At 37.8% G+C, this 17,008-nt stretch overlaps 2 protein-coding genes and 1 long non-coding RNA gene across 4 annotated transcripts; 2 read left to right on the top strand and 1 right to left on the bottom strand.

Annotated features, from left to right (window-relative positions):
- Positions 1 to 864: 864 nt before the first annotated feature.
- Positions 865 to 2,085, top strand: LOC104587917 (protein ROOT INITIATION DEFECTIVE 3-like). Its single transcript, XM_010245693.2, has one exon. The coding sequence runs from the start codon at positions 865 to 867 to the stop codon at positions 2,083 to 2,085; it is 1,221 nt and encodes a 406-aa protein (XP_010243995.2).
- A 2,523-nt stretch (positions 2,086 to 4,608) lies between these two features.
- LOC148804000 (uncharacterized) lies at positions 4,609 to 7,393 on the top strand. The gene is made up of 2 exons (XR_016080407.1): positions 4,609 to 5,020; positions 5,310 to 7,393. It is a non-coding gene; the product is annotated as an uncharacterized LOC148804000 (long non-coding RNA).
- A 3,269-nt stretch (positions 7,394 to 10,662) lies between these two features.
- On the bottom strand, positions 10,663 to 16,715 carry LOC104587887 (Calcium-dependent lipid-binding (CaLB domain) family protein). 2 transcript variants are annotated; one of them, XM_010245645.3, is made up of 5 exons: positions 16,531 to 16,715; positions 15,200 to 15,352; positions 13,820 to 13,915; positions 11,003 to 11,321; positions 10,663 to 10,909 (listed from the first exon to the last, which is right to left on the bottom strand). In XM_010245645.3, the coding sequence occupies exons 2-4, from the start codon at positions 15,308 to 15,310 to the stop codon at positions 11,010 to 11,012; spliced, it is 519 nt and encodes a 172-aa protein (XP_010243947.1). In that variant the 5' UTR covers positions 15,311 to 15,352; positions 16,531 to 16,715; the 3' UTR covers positions 10,663 to 10,909; positions 11,003 to 11,009. The 2 variants fall into 2 exon arrangements, with proteins under 2 accessions (XP_010243947.1, XP_010243946.1); XM_010245644.3 differs by having other exon boundaries at positions 10,663 to 10,906; positions 16,531 to 16,712.
- Between the last annotated feature and the right edge of the window lie 293 nt (positions 16,716 to 17,008).

Below are 17,008 nucleotides of genomic sequence, written 5' to 3'. Positions count from 1 at the left end.
ATATCTATCAGTAGTTCATGCTTCACATAAATTATATATATATATATAATGTTTGTTTCTTGTTGATTTAGTGCTTATGGATGCATTTATAGGACTTAGGTGAGTTTCCCTACGGTATTCACACCAATTTGTATCTTGGCCCCCCAATTTTTTATTTTTTTTTATAAAACCATTATTTATATGGTTACGTAGTGGAGGCTGGGTTAAAAATATAATAAAGTGGGCACTTGCCCCCCTCCCCCCCCAAAAAAGAATTAAAATTGTGAAGGATCACTCCTCTTTAAGGCTTCTACTCCAATTCCCAAAATTTAAAAAATAATTATTTATTTTTCTTTAAAAAATCTATAATAGATTCAAACCTTTTCCGACCAATTTTCCCTCAAACCCTACTTCTCCTCCCTATCTCATTTTCTTGTTTAACTTAACCCCCAAAAGAAAATTTCTGTCTCCACCACTATATGTTTATATGCTTCAAATTTATATTATATGTATCATTGAAGTTGGCTTGAATATTGTATTTTCATTAAATTGTTATAAATAATTTATTAATTCATTTTTATTCATAAATATAATGTTAAAAATCATTTTTAATAATACATAACATATTGATCATTTTTACTTTTTTAGTCTAATAGACGAATCAAATTTGGATCTCCGATCCGTTTGCAGGCTTGCAGCTGTGAGTGACACCACTCCTTCTCTCCTTCATGCTTCATTCTTTCCACGTTTATCGATCCCTAACATAACAGTCCTCGATCATTTACCTTTCATAACAGTGCATACCACTTGAGCTAACAAAAGAGAAACAGAATGAGCTTGTGTTCACGGGAGATCCTTCTCTCCAGCTCTCCCGACGGCCCAATCATGGCTTACGATGCCTCCTCAGGTGCCACCCTTGCTCACTTTACCGGCAGTCACTCACCCCGTAAGGGCCTTGCCCTCGCCGGAAACACCATGATTGCCGCTTCTCATATCTCCTCAGACACCGCGTTGGGTTCAATCCACCTCTACAATTGGTGGTCTTCTTCCGCTTTTCACCATCTCCCCCTCCCTGAACCTGTCGCTCCCCTTGCCGCCACTCCCGACGGCTTGTACCTCTTTTCTGGTGGCCTCTCAGGTTATATCCATGCCTTGTTGCTTCCATCAGGCGATCTTCTTCGCTCCTTTCCTGCACACTCAAAGCCCGTCTCTTGCCTAACAATCAACGATGATGGGTCTCTTCTCATCTCCGGTGGTGACGACGGTGCCATCGCAGTATTCCCGGTATTAACCCTCCTGGATGCTTCAGCCGGCGATAATTTCTCAAGTTGTCAGCTCACTTTGCACCGTTTTGTCGGGCATGCCTCGTCGGTGACGTCCATCATCTCCGGCACTGGTGGGTGCGGTTCGATTATAGTTTCCTGCTCGTTGGACTGCACATGTAAGCTCTGGAGCCTTGCACAGGGCATCCACTTGCGTACGCTAAGGTTCCCATGCATGATTTGGGGTGTGGCCATGGATCCTACAGAATCTACGCTTTACGCAGGCGGTTCAGATGGTCGGGTATACGTAGCAATGCTGAAGGTGGCCTCCAGTTCCAGACAAGAGGTGGGTAGAGGGTCGACCGAGTTGGTTGCATGGACCCAAGAGGCCGCCGGAGGAGCAATCACGGCTGTTAAAATGACAAACACGGGCCGGAATATACTAACAGCTTCAGAAGATGGGAGTATTCGAATTTGGGAGGTGGAGAGAGGTGGTGTGATCAAGGTTTTTGGGGATGGGGGAGGAAGCGTAAGTGATCTCGTGGTGGCAAAAGGGGTATACGAGAGTTGCGGTCGCAGCGTCAGGTTTGGTGCAGGTAGCGTGGAATCAACTGGTTGTTGGAGTCTGGGGTTTTCTGGTAGGGAGCTAAGTAGAGCGATGGGGAATAAGGTGATTGAAATGGAAGAGACGTTGAGTGAGGTGGTGAAGGATAGGAGAAGAGCCATCGGTACACTTGAAACGGCAATTGGGACGTACGAGAGACTCTTGGAGCTTATTCTAAAGGAAGCAAAAGAGGATGATACTGAGAATAATGGTGAGAAGAATGAACATGACCGCCGATGACAAGTCTCTGTAACATTTCTTCAACTATCATGAATGCAAATTTGTGTTCTCTGCTTAATTATCTTTTTCTTTTTCCTTCTCTCTGTTAGACCCTTGAACCCTTCCCTTCTAGGCTTCTACAGTTCTACCTCTACCAAGAGGAAAATGTGACTGAGATGGATTTGGGTGGGCCTGAGCCCATGACAAAGCCCAAAATTTCACTTGGATTAATGGTCACATGTTTCATCACCATATTCTATCAGAAGAACTGTACATGTGCATATCACATGCATTGCTATTTGCTATACGTTTCTTGAATTGTAATAATGCCTTTGAGTTTTTGTCTTTCTTTACAGCACATTTTTAACCTTTTATCAATCAATGGTAGGCTGCAGAAGTGCTGAAAGTAGAATACAGAAAAGATTCCAAATTAAGAAAAAAAAGAAGCCCATTAAGCATTTTAGGGGCCTTTGATTACAGCTGAAAATGCTGAACTGTTTCGTCTTTTAGTGAATAAAAGATTTTAAGGAGGTGGTGGCCTCGTGGGTTTCCTCAGTGGATGAAACTGAAATTGAGTACTTTAAAATTTTATTATTAATTATTCAAAGACAAAACAATAAGTTTTTCGGTTCAGCCATTATCAAACAGCCCCTGAAAAATCACCACTACTCGTTCGCTGAAAATGAAAACTAAACATTATATACCACAATAATATCCCTGGATTTGAGTTGTTCTTAAACTTGATTTTTTTTTTTTGCTTTTTTGGCATTTCACTTTTAGTATAGTAATGCGAAAAGGTATTTCAACTATTTGAATTTGAGTTAATACTTTTTTTGGTAACAATTTGAATTAATACTTAAGACTCTGTCTTTAACACCCTGAATCTGTAGACCTTTGTCTATAGCCCAAATTAATTCGACAATACACTGGGCCCCAAACAAGACGCTCGACCCATACCCAAATTCAGAAACTGGTCTGGTTCACGGTCTGGCCAACTCTATGAGAACTAGACCTGTTCATGGGCCAGGCTCGGGCCGGGCTTTTACTCTTTATTAATAGAAATATGTTAGGCCCGGGCCCGACCAATGAACCTACAATTTGGGCCCGAGCCCAAAGCCCGATCTAATAAAAAAAATTAGATTTTTTCCCTATTCAATAATCAATATAAATTAAAATTTATTTACATAAAAAAATATAAAGAAGGGAAAAAGGATGTGGAGAAGAAGGGTTCGGCTGGAAAAATAAGGGAAAGAGGTGAAAAAAAGAGGGGTATTCAACTAGGGCTTTTAGGTTTAATTATAGGTCGGGCTGGGCCGGGCTTGGGCCAAGCTATTTTGGCAAATCCCGAGCCCGACTCGAATTTATTGCAGGCTGGGCTTTTTGGCTCGAGGTTAAACCCGCGGGCCCATATATCTGTTCAAGCCTGTTTGGGAGCCGGGCCGGGCCGGCCCGTCGGGCCACCCGGCCCATGAACAGGTCTAATGAGAACTAAGCAATTGAGGCACAGGCCCAACAATAAATCAGTAATTCTGTAAGGCCAGACGAGGCGAGCATTAGGTCAATTCGAAGTTGGAATAGGTCCATGTTTCATGTTTGTGGTGTTAGACCGTCACTAGGTGCGTAAACGACTGAGACACTCATATTAAGGGTCCATGGGTCCATTCGTTTTTTTTTTGGGGGGGGGGGATTTTAAAAGGGGGAAATTGGTTAATGAGATCTTCATTCCTATTGACCACAAATATCCATATTATTTTTTTCAGATTTATGTGGATCTATAGAAAATTTATTTTTCATGGATATCATATACCTGGATAACTTAAGTGATACCCATTTCTCAAGTGGATAAAATTTTTCAATGGGATAAAATTTTTCCTACACATGGGGAAATTGTCAAGATTTCAATGGGACAAAATTGTCCTTTTAAATAATAGTTTTTTATGGTTAATAGGATTCATTGATTTATTTATTTAAAAAATAAAAGAATATGGATAAATATTTTCTAGAAAGCAGACGAATGGATGGATAGGATGTATTTTCAAAGATTCAGAGAGAGGACAGCTGGATAGGTATGATGGGGCTCATAGACTCTTTTTTTATGGGCCTACGGTCATACACCCAACATTTTAGTCGAACAGGAGCAGGTCCATCGTCCTAACCAATTGGGGTGGGGGTAAACCGTAAACCAATTGCCTTTTGTAATGGTACTACGGTGAAAGAGGGGAGACGTTGATGGAGACTTGCACAGCCGGTCGCCATCTAGCTTACTCTAAATTTGGTACAACATTTATGATTTACTAATGGGGTTTTTGTCATTAGTTCAGCCATAATTAATGTGGGGTTTGTAGAGGGAAAAATGTCATAAATGTGACAACCAAAACCTTAGCTAAATTTAGCAGATTCCTCATACACAGCAACCCTGCATAATGTAGACAGCTGACGCGGACCACTTGACCGACCATAGCCGGTTACTATCCAAGAATCTGACATTAGCTGGTCAAGTCTCTATACCTATGCTATATATAAGAAAGGCTGAAAGGGCACACATCCACCACTCCGGCTATCTATTCTTGTGTCCAGTAGTAGGAGTCGCTACTTCATACGTCTTCTTCTCCTCCTCCTCTTCTCTCTACCTTCTTCTTTCTATATTCACACTTCTTTTCTCTGCTTTGCTTTGCTTGATCTCCAACTTTGATCTGTTCTATTCTTTTGCAGCACTTAACGTTGCTTTTTTTTTTCTCTATATATTTTTAATTAAGCCTTAGGATCTTAGATCAAGCTTCGTCGAACTCCTTTTTTTTTTTCATTCATTTTATGTGAAAGAAAAGTAGTATAAAGTTTGTTTTTTCATCTTTTTTCCCTTTTCGTTGTGGTCTGTACTTGACCCTGAACTTAGAGTCCTGAGTCGACTTCTGAGGAATTATCGATCGTTTCAGACGGCCAGCAGAAATGTTCAAAGGTAAGGGCGTACGTAAGGCTTTTAGTAGTGTTATCCTCTACTCTACCATTTCATATGATCTATCCGTTTAACTTCAATTGTTTAAGGCGATGCATGATGAAATGACTGGGTTTGATGATCAATCATATATAGAGAGGGATACATGTATGCATGAAATGATCGACCATGTACATAGGAATAAATGCATGACAACAGTAATACTATATATCTGTTTTTGTTGCTCTCTCTCTCTCTATCTATATACATACATATATATATACTAATTGATGCGTTATCTTGGTTGGTGCAGATGCAGGAGAGTGAAGGGCCGGAGAGGAGAGACAAGTTGACAGAAGAGAGAGAGCACAAGCCAGCATCAGTTAAAGAAAGGCTTTACTTTTGTTGGGAGTGTGCTCTCTTTTCTTCTGTCAGCATCACCAACTCCCCAGTTGTTGATAACCCTAGCCCTACATGGATTACAGACATCACATGTGGTATTTCAAGCTCCTGTAACCCTCAGATGAGTCAGATCCATATCAGACGGTCAAGAAGTGCATATACAATATTTTGCCAACTATACGGGTAGAATCTTTGGTCTCACAACTCGTCTACGTCCCTTTACTGACTACATATCAGAACTTGGTTTTTGAAAAGCCATTATTTGCTTTATATAATTAATATTACTCAAAACAGAAAATAATTTAATTTTACCACATGGATGTGGACAAGGAAGAGTGCATCAAAATTTATAGGAATTTTTGAAACCTTATATATATATATACATACATACGTAGAGAAAAATATAGAAATATCTTCCCAATATTTGTATTTTGATATCATGTTTTTGCACTTAATGCCATCATAATGATGCTTAAATAATTATGTGATTTCATTTAGTTGTTAACTTTTATTGATTAATATATTGATGCTTACATTATTTTGCATGTATGCATGCATGTATGTATGCATGCATGTATGTATATGAATGCATGTAATCTGTTTGTGATTAATTAACTCAAACAGTGATCATTAATTTAATCCAACAATACTAATAATTTTAATATATGATTATTCAAATGAAACTAATTAGTTATATCACATTAAAGTATAAATAGTTGATATTTTTAAAATCCATTATTAGTTAACAACAGCCAGTAGTTTGGAAAAATGTTCTTTTAGACATGTGATAATAATGGAATCATCACTAATTATTCTATATTCCATTTAAGGTATTTTAGTTTAATGTTAATCTAAAATAATAAGCCAACATGTGGTTATTATTATTATTATTATTAAAATTGTATTGTTACCATCATCATCATTGATGGGCAAGCATCTTTCATTATCAACAAACTTTTCCAATTTATTTTGGTGGGCCAATATGGGCCTTGAGAAACTCAAGAGACTGGGCTGGAGGCTTCAAAGGCGTCAACTGTCGCAAATTCTGCAGTGAAAACTGCACATGCAATCGTAACATGGTGTGTTCTCTAGCTGCTTCACCATTTTCTTGTTATTGATATTTCTATTTTACTCTTGGTAAGTTGCCTACTGGATATCAATATCGATATTCATGGTCCATATATATTGCGGCCATTTTGTAATAGAATGCATTACATTTAAGGAATTGGAACTAACTTCTTTTCTTTGATTTTGGAACAGTTCATCATCAAACACCAAATTTGCATCTGCACTTGTCCTGTGATATAAATGTTTGTTGTTACCATTGTTGGTGTTGAAAACTTGAAATCCGGACATCCACAGGAAAGGTTCCAAATAGTGAATGATGCACGTAAATGGGCCAGTTCAGAGTTTGATGATGAGATGCAATCACTATGTGCCTCATCCATTCGTGGCTAGCTAGTTCCAAGTTCCAACTTACTGTGAGGGGATTTGCTTCATTTGTCATTTGCTGACTCAGATGAGTGGTGCATTTTATCAATTACATTTTATGCAACAAGAACGGATTGATGAAACATGATTTATGTAGCTGATCCTATATAGTTGAGATAAGACATGGATGATGATGACGATGTTGATGTTGATGATGATAATGGCATTTTACACAACAAGGCGAGGATGATGTAGCTGATCCTAGCGTGGCATTGTTTGTAGGAAGAACAAGGTTTTGGTTGATTCCAATTCCTCTCCTCTGTCTAGCTTGGCTCTTGAATTGGGGCTTTACTAAAACAAGGAGTCAAGGAAAAGAAGGCTCTTGGCATTGTCCATTGTGTGAGCCGGTGGATAAAGGGGAAACCCCATTTACATGGGCACTCCTCATTGTCATTGCAATTCTAATAAGAAACTCTCATCGATCGAATTTCATGCAAACTGTTTTCTACTTTGTTGCATCAGAAGAACAATGCAAATAAGTTGGATTGTGCCCTTGGATACAAATGGCTGTATTTGTTGCTGTACACACTTGTTGATCCCTTAGAACTTAAAAACACTCAACATGTAGGGAAAAACCATAAGAGGCCCGTTTGGTTCACAGTTGGAACCAGAATTGCCTGTTTCCTTTGGTTCAAACAGGAATCAGAATTAGATTTTATAAAATATACATGACTGATTGTCTGCTAAGGATGACTGGTGTAGGTAAAGCGAAATAGGATTTGAAGGGGTTTTAAGTCGCTTGCCTTTTTTTTTTTTTCTGACTGGAATAAAATTTTCATTTCTTGTGTGTGGTGGGGGTGGGGTGGGGGGATCTGATCACAACAAGCTGTTCCAACAAATCTGTATCAGCACATTGCATAGATGGTGGGTACCAGTCTCACAGTGAGATGTGCCCACACAGATCATGTTAGGACTGCATTGGGACAGTTTTTGTTATGAGAAAATCCCATCGCCCCAAGGGGGGAGGTTGGATCCACCAGAAATGGCTGGAGATTCCAATTCTAGACCCTATTCTTGTGAACCAAACAGACCCTAAAATCTGATTACCTCCAAGTAGACTTGTTCATGGGTCTGTTAGCCCATAGGCTTAGTAACAAAGAAATATTATATAATATTGTATACATTATAATATCTATCTATCTATCTATCTATATATATAAAACATATTATTAATTATACATAATTGATGTATTATAAAATTTCTGTTCATATTGGGTTTTGGGCTTTATATAAGGCCAGTCTGAGACTCCAGATCTAGGCCCAATGGTTGAGCCAGGCTCGGGCTTGGGCCTGGTCATTTTTTTGTGGGAAATTGTCTAAAACTCACCATGAGTTTTCAACATTTCTCTTAAACTCATCCCAATTTTTTAAAATATCTAAAACTCACCATATCAGTAAGTTTTTATTTTCCAAAATTCACCTTCCGTTAGTGCACCATTAATGCTTCTTAACAAAAGTGTCCATGTCAGCATAAATAACAATTTTCATGACCAAATTACCCTTGAATGGTGAGTTAGAAGAAAAATGGTCTTTTTCAGTTTTCAATTTTCTTGTTTTTTTTTTAATTTTGAGTGTTTTATTATAATTTCCAATGTTTTATTATAATTCTGTTTTTTTTTACATTTTTCTATTTTCTACAATCTATAAATTTTCCTGTATTTTTTTTATTTATTTACAATTTCTATGTTTTTCTATAATTTTTGGTGTTTTTTCTACAATTTTTATTTTCTGATTTTGTTTTTCAATTTCTATAGTTTCTATAATTTGAAAATATATTTTTTATTTTGTTTGCAATTTCTATAATTTTTTCTATTTTTGTAATTTGTATGTTTTTATGTATTTTATATTTGAAAATATTTTTTAAACTTTTTCCTTTTTTCGTGTCTAAATATTAAAGTGGTAATATATTAACACCTGTTAATTTATTTTGTATATATTTTATATTTTTCTGTGAAGGTTAAAATGACAATATATTGACACTCGTTAGTCTATTTAACATCAAGTTAGTGACATTGTGAGTTTTAGACATTTTGAAAAGTTGTGGTGAGTTTAAGAGAAAAGTTGAAAACTCATGGTGAATTTTAGACAATTTCCCTTTTTTTGTTTATAAAGAAGCAAAGTCGAACCCCGCTCGGCTCATGAACAAGTCTATCTCCAAGGTGGGTGACTGAGCCAAATCTGTCTAATACCCTGTTGGTAAATCCAGCACCCACCGAGCACCCATGAATTTATGGCATAATTTTGGGGTGATCATAAGTAAAATAAAAAAAAAAAAGATTCCTAAGAAGGGTCTGAAATGATCCAAACTATTTCCCTCCGCGTTTTCCAATCTGAATCTGCTCCTTACAGAAAACTCCTCACATCGACCTCAAAGTATGTTTTAACTGCACATTGGGAACATCTCCCGTAGTTGTATGCTTTTATTCATGGGAAATGTTCCCAATATGATGTGAATGTGAGATTAATGTGAGGAGTGCTCTGTGACTAGGAGCAGATCCCAATTTGCTTTCTCTAAGTTATTGAAGAGTTGAGATCTGCTCACAGCAAAATTGAACCAACATGATTCCAACAATATTTGTATATGCACATCTCACCATAAGATTGGAACCCACCATGAAATTGGGACCCATAGTGCCTGCGATGGGGGACACAGATCTTGTTGGGATATTTTTCGTTGTTAACTCAATCTGCTCACAACAAAAATGTACCAACACGATTCCAACTAAGATAAGAGATAAACCATCTTCCTATTTTGTCAAATCCTTCTGTTTTAATTTCTCCTCTCAGCCCACTAAGATTATTTTCTCCTAGCTTTTTTTTTTCCTCAATTAAAAAAAACATGAATATCATCGCCATAGGTCAGGTTTGGTAGATTTTGAAATGGATAGAGCGAGTTTTTAACTGTTTTAACCAGTGTTTTAAAAACCGATTCTAAACCGCTTTGACCACTGGTTTCTGGGTCAACAATGCAACCATCCAGCCTGAACGGATTGGCCCATCATAATTTTAAAAATCAAAAATAAAAAAAAGTTAAAATAAAATCACCTAAAAATCACTCCATATCTCCTGCCTACTAGAACTCTACCCACGTCTACACATAACACACTACCCCGAGCATAATACTATGTAGGAGGATGAGATGTTCTCCATGTGTGACTGCAATGCTATGTGGATAGAAGTGGACAGAGTTCTTGTTGGCAGGAGATCCAGACACCTAAAAATCATAGTCCGGATCGAATGGATTGACGATTCAACCACCTGAGTCAGCAAGTCACTGACCAAATCAACAATTTTTGGACAAAAAGTGGTTTGGGGTAAAAACGAAACCGTCTCCTGACTGGTTACCGGTCCAAACAGTCTGCCGTCTGAGTCAACTACGGTTAAAAAACCATGGTCCTAACTTTTAACATGCATGAATCCAACTGATCTCTTTATTGACCCACTCCATGAACATTAGGGGCTAAGATGGCGTTGAGCATGAAAAAAGACAAAGCAGAACTTGATAGGAGATGAAAGAATGCTGAATAAAATCTATAAGTGTACCCACATTTGTTTTTTCCTAAGCCCACCTCTTTATACTTTCCAATTCTTCAAATTCCTCCAACCTTTTCTTTTCCACTCCAAAACCATTTTTACCCCAAAAATTTCTCCATCTCTTCTACGTTCTCTCACTCCAGAAATCTGTCTTCTTATATTGATTTTTGTCTTATTGTTTTTTGTGTTTCTTTCTGTTACTCTTGCAGGCTCTCCTACTAGTAAGGAATAGATAAAAATGATCCAAAAGATAAAACACTCCAAATCCATAACTAGATAGAATATAAGCACAAACTGAATACAAAGTGGGTTGACATTCCATAACTGAGCAAAATTAATAGCATCCTTTCAATCAAATACCTTTTAAAAGTCAGACCCAAGTCCAGTTGCAACCCGCGCCCGCATAGCTAGAAGTTTAGCAGACAATCTCAGCCCTTTTCCTTCATAATTTCATGTCTACACGCTCTTTTCTTTCAAATTAGCCTGCTAAATCATATGGAATACAGCTTTATGCAGTTTCCTCCTGAGATGTTTACATACACAATTGGCTACATGTAAGAACTTAAGAAACCGGCCTACCTTCATCCTAACTTGAAGTAGCATCACTAGGAGCGGTAGAAGGAAGATCAACCCACTTGATCTTCAACTCAATCTCTCCGGACTCCACGTCACAAAGCCTCAACCAAACGTCTTGAACAATTTCGCCATCTACACAATTCACACAACTTTCCCTGACCAGGCAGTTGTCACTATCTGGTACCATCTTCCTTAATGTTGTCGTCCCAGCTGAAACTTGGAGGATCGGTCTGAGCCTTGCAATTGACGCTATTGGCTGAATACTGAGGTATGCTCTTCCCATCTTGTCATCCGCTTTAAACCTGTCTTTGTCAAACACCTCCTGTGGAGAGTTGGTAATTTACTGTGTCATAAAAATCCTTCATATAGCAATAATGGAATAAAATGGGAGGAATTGAATTAGAACCCTCCATCACCTAAATACTTGGAACTTGAGCAACATACCAGAAAAAAACAATAACAATAAATGAATTATGTTTTAATTCAAATGCCCAACTTGTTATAGAAACTTATTGCCTTCCTCAGCTAAAGGAAATGATTTAAAAATTGTGCTAGACAGTTGAAATGTGACAATAGAACCTATCCATCTTCTAGTTTGATTAAGTTGCCAAATTCAAACAGGCTGAGAATTAGCCAGAAGGGTTGAGATCTGGCCATTAAAAGTTTATTGAACTACCTGGACCAATGATTGCTCCTGTCCAAAAATGAATACTTAAAAAATACTTTTCTTTCATTTATTCCACTTATTATCTTGGGGCTTTGTCGCGGTTTTTGGTTAAGGTTAGACCCAATTAAACCAACTGGTGATGTTATTGGTTCGCTTTCTGGACTGGTTTTTAATAGGGGTGCAAGTTGGGTACCTGATTTTAGGATTTTACACAGCATCAGGCATGGGTTTCAAGGACGGGCCCATTCAAATTTTGAAAAAATCCCAACCCGAGCCCACCCAAGTTGCAACCCGATTTTAGGATTTTATTGGTTCTCTTTCTGGACTGGTTTTTAATAGGGGTGCAAGTCGGGGACCCGATTTTAGGATTTTACACAGCATCAGGCCTGGGTTTCGAGGACGGGCCCATTCAAATTTTGAAAAAATCCCAACCCAAGCCTGCCCAACTTGCAACTCTATTTTAGGATTTTATTGGTTCACTTTCTGGACTGGTTTTTAATAGGGGGTGCAAGTTGGGTACCCGATTTTAGGATTTTACACAGGATCAGGCCTGAATTTCAAGAACGGGCCCATTCAAATTTTGAAAAAATCCCAACCTGAGACCACCCAAGTTGCAACCCTATTTTAGGATTTTATTGGTTCGCTTTCTGGACTAGTTTTTAATAGGGATGCAAGTCGGGTACCCAATTTTAGGATTTTACACAGCATCAGGCCTGGGTTTCAAGGACGGGTCCATTAAAATTTTGAAAAAATCCCAACCCGAGCCCACCCAAGTTGCAACCCTATTTTAGGATTTTATCAGTTAGCTTTCTGGACTGGTTTTTAATAGGGGTGCAAGTCGGGTACCCGATTTTAGGATTTTACACAGCATCAGGCCTGGGTTTCCAGGATGGGCCCATTCAAATTTTGAAAAAATCCCAACCCGAGCCCGCCCAAGTTGCAACCCTAGTTTTTAATCTAAAAGATGTTCAGTTGCAGGACTCCCCCAAAATCAATGGCTCTAGTTATGCCAAACCTTAGCATTTGGGATCCCTTAAACATTGACCAAATTAACCTACAATCTTCCACACCTGTAAAGTGACTAACTAGTAACATGGAACAGTGCAGGTTTTATCAATTTGGAAATACCAGGTGATTGCAAATACTGTGTTTTTGGATGCATCCCATCTTTTCGAGGATTCATCCTAGTAGTGCTTGTTAAAAATATATAAATCTAGATGATCCAGACTTGGCATAACCGTTCCTGTGGTGCTAACAATCCCCCAAGCTAAGTAAGGTTCAAAATTTTGTAATGTGTCGGCTATCGGGCTGTATCAGCCAATACGTATCATATCGGTGGGTCACTGGTAATGTCAAATGTGTATCTTTTAGGGGGTTTGACCCATTTCAAGGAGTAGGCAGGCCTAAGATATACCCTCTGCCCTATTTTTGAAAAAAAAAGAGTGGTGCAAAGTACCAATACACCCTTCTGCCGTATTGGGGTGTATCGATACTTTGAACCTTCCAAAAAAAGAAAGATGGCACTTAGTGCCTTGATTTTCCAAGATTTTCTTCACTTTCCTCATTTTTATTTTCTTCTAAATTATTTATATGATTAATATCAAGCTATGGTCATCTCCATTTCTAGATATTAATATCCTGGAACCTTTCATCACCTAAATGCTTTGGCACTTGAGCCACATACCAAGGCTACACTGCTTAATTGACTGAAAACCAAGCAGCAAATCTACTAGACTTGCTGCCAAGAGGTGAGGCATGCCATAACATTCAAAATGGCACCTCGGTGATGCTACATGTAAAAAAGGTGATTGCAGAAGGTAAAAAAGATACAGTGTCCAAATTCCTGTGGATAGCAAAAATAAATAAAAGAATTCTGGCAGAAGTGAGTGCTCCAACATTCCAAACCTAGATTTTACAAGGTGATGATCTGGGAAAATTCCACTTTTGATAAAGGGGGCACACCCCTCATCATGAGAAAAAAATGTATATGTTCAAGAAGATTAAAAAAAAAAACTCTCACTAGGAATAAGCCCCCGGTAATGTGCCCAATTTATCAAAAATGGTGTATGCCATTGTAGGCAGGTTTTGGACCACTACCACAGTGTAAACAACAAATACTTGAAAATAGTAGTAGGCAAACATGGAGGACATACCAACTTTAGAACTCCAATGGGCTCTGTGACAGAGAAAGTTAACTCTTCGTTCCAAACAGGGTTAAGGCAGCTGTTGATAACTTTAGTTTTCCCAGTCTGGTGCAGAAAATAAAAAGTGACTATTATTTCAATTCTTAAATAGACTAATATAGCTTAAGAAGAGGTTATATACATGACTCCATGAGGCCTGTACATGGGCGTATCCATACAAATCATCATAAAAAGAAAAAAAAACAGTTTACGTGATATTAAAATTCTAGTAGTAAAAATACTCAAGAACATTCAAAGTCTAATGGATTAAGCAATTCTTGCTTATCCTATTATTTGTAGATTCCATGATTGAATGATCTTATTGTTCAATCAAATATCTTATCAAACAAGTATTAGTTTTCCTATTTTCTCTAAAAAATCTTAAACAAGCTTTTAAATAAAATTAGCTTGTGGTGTATGTAATTTTTGCATATATACAACTTATGTGTCATGCACGTAGGAGGCATAAGACATTAGCAAGTAGAAATTTAAGTTAAAGTCTGACCCCTAAGATGTGTTTCTGATTTGCCTTATATGTACACAATTTCAAATGAAAAGAATTTGGAGTTGTCTAAAGAGACAACAATTAGGCTAGACATATGGGCAACTAGTCAACTACATGGCATCGGAAACTATTGTTGTTTTGTTTTAAACAATGCAAAGCATATGTTTCTGTCAACTACTCACCAACACTTCTTTTACTTTCTTCTCAAGAAAAAAATGAGGGGCAAGATTGCAACATTATTTAGAACCCACAAGTGTATATTAAACCTTGAAAAGTCACAAAGGAGATCATGCATAACAGTTAAAAACTCATTTTTAAGTGTATTTTCCCTTTCATAGGTGAACTAAAACAGCGAAGAGCTCAATTTGGCAAACCAATTGAGTGGAAACTTGGCCTTCTATTGAGCTTTCAAGGTTGTCAACAGTCAACCAAGTAAAATATCCTTTTGTGAGTGCTTTCCATCTTGGCTTTTGGGTATTCTGAGGTTGGATTGGATCCATGAGAGGAAAGCCCATAAGCCATCTGAGGTGATAAATGCAGAAAGCCAGGTCTGCATTCCTAAGAACATGGAAAATTGGAATACCATTGTTATGGATAAGTTAGCTTTGTTAGCTTTTCTGGAATCTTGAAACAGTGAGTTGAATAGCAAAATGGCCAAAACTCAAACACTAAAGCTTCTTAACAGCAACCCTCTCAAATGGGGCCTAAGTGATAGAACCACCACAGTTTAGTCTGTATGGTCCTTGGATCAATTGCAAACATTCAAAGCAGAAAAGTATATATATATATATATAAACACCAATGAGAAAATAGAAGATCAAAGCAAGAAGCCTAATATACGAGACCTGATTGCCCAGCTTGACCACAACGTAAGGATCACTGCTCTTGAAATCCCGAATTACCAGCCTTTTTCCCTGCACCACAGTCACTTTTAAATGGCCAACAATATCCCCCATAAGTCCACTTCTACTAAGACATCAACCTTAGAGAGAACAGCCCTGCACAAAGATGAAGCCTGAGACGAAGCAAAACTTGCAGGTATATGTAAACTATTTGTGACAAGAAGAAAACCATCTTTGTGCTGGATAAGATCCTAAAAGTTTCTTTCATATATTTTCTTGGAAGAAAAACATCTCCAACCACAAAGTAGGAGGACCACATACTGATCAGTTTTCATCTAAATGATGGATTAAATAATCCCCACTACCCCAGATATATTTTCAGAATCTAAAGAAAAACCATTAATCATCAGGAAGAGAAAGGGCAGTTCTTTCGCATATCCAAAGAAGAGAATTAATAAGATATAATACTCTTGGCTTGACAGAAGAGAAGACAATGAAGCAAAGACAACCGTCTCACGTAATAATGGAAACAGGAAGGGAAATACTCTTGGAAGTGTAAAAGGAATAAACAGAGTAACTGCAATGCAACATTAAGCATTTAGGAATCAGCAATCAAAAAGAAAGAGAAAAATAGATCACTGTTCTTTTGAATCGAACAGAATTCCACTAGAAGCACAGTTTCATTTCAAAATTATTGAAGACGCGCAATCACACAAATTTAAACTTCATCTTCCCCCAAAAAAAAAATTAACTTAAATTAGATAAAATTGAACCAGTGAGAAGCAAGATGTTTTATTCAGATTTTAAGAAACTGTACTAAACTAAAGTTGTCGAAATCCCTCGCAGAAAAGAAGAAAACGCCAAAAATTATTAGCATTCCCAGGGCTGGGCATCGTCCCTACAAATATAAAGAAAAGGTTATAAAATAAAAGATGAGACCATGACGATCATCAATAGCTCAAGCAGGTTTTTTTTTTTAGGTGGGGGAAGCTCTGCACGAAGAACTCAAAGCACGGAAGCAGAAAACACCATTAGAGTTTCTAGCTTAGTAAAACACAGGAAGCATCTAACAGCAGATTTAGAGAGAAAACAAAGAAAAAGCATGGCTTCATCTTCGGTCACTAATGAGAGAGCACCTAAGAACAAAGTCACCACCAATTCGATTAACTCGAATGAAAGCTAGAATAACAGAATCGTCATCAAAATGCAGACAAAAAATATAATTAGTAACTTAGCTACTTTACAAGAACGAAGTTTTGTGGAATTATCGCAAGAAGATCTCAGAGAAGACATTTTTCCATTCCATCTTAATAAAGATGAATTCTTTTACGGACCTCTATTCCGAATCTGAACGACAACGCGAAAATGCAAACCCGCCGGACACCGTGAGAGGTGCTCGCCTCCTTTTTCGGCCACGATCACTCTAGTCTCGAGTCAGATTTTTATTTTGCATTTTCTTTACCGGCATTTCCAGGTAGATGATGCCAGAGAAAACGTGAGAAACCTCCCTAGCGACTTATTGACTGACACTTCAGTGTCAGTCATCAGGTAGCGGTGGTCGTAGAGAAATAAATTTGGGTAAATTACATAAACCTCTTTGGGTAAATTACATAAACCCCGGTACTATGCGGTCAGTGATAATTACGCCGGAAGGCCCTGAACTTTGATTTGCGACAAAGATCCGGGTTGGTGACAATTATCCCTGATTTTCATTTTGCGATAAAAATTCCCCTCAACTTTCAGTCTTTCACTTTGCAATAAATAATTATCAAAATATTCACCTAACTTTTTCTTATTTTTTTTCTCACCTTT

This window comes from Nelumbo nucifera, chromosome 1 (genome assembly GCF_055504915.1).
Source record: "Nelumbo nucifera cultivar China Antique chromosome 1, China Antique-T2T, whole genome shotgun sequence".
Lineage (NCBI taxonomy): Eukaryota > Viridiplantae > Streptophyta > Magnoliopsida > Proteales > Nelumbonaceae > Nelumbo > Nelumbo nucifera.
The sequence above is the reverse complement of the archived record's forward strand: the minus strand, read 5'-3'. Positions and strand labels throughout refer to the sequence as shown.

What these genes read in the sequence shown, in the direction of transcription:
- LOC104587917 (XM_010245693.2), top strand. Translation starts at nt 865, where the DNA reads ATGGCTTACGATGCCTCCTCAGGTGCCACCCTTGCTCACTTTACCGGC.
- LOC104587887 (XM_010245645.3), bottom strand. Translation starts at nt 15,310, where the DNA reads ATGGGGGATATTGTTGGCCATTTAAAAGTGACTGTGGTGCAGGGAAAA. An exon ending in TGGTCAAGCTGGGCAATCAG is followed by an intron (nt 13,916 to 15,199) that starts GTCTCGTATATT and finishes TTTCTGCACCAG; the next exon opens with ACTGGGAAAACTAAAGTTAT. An exon ending in CCATTGGAGTTCTAAAGTTG is followed by an intron (nt 11,322 to 13,819) that starts GTATGTCCTCCA and finishes AACTCTCCACAG; the next exon opens with GAGGTGTTTGACAAAGACAG.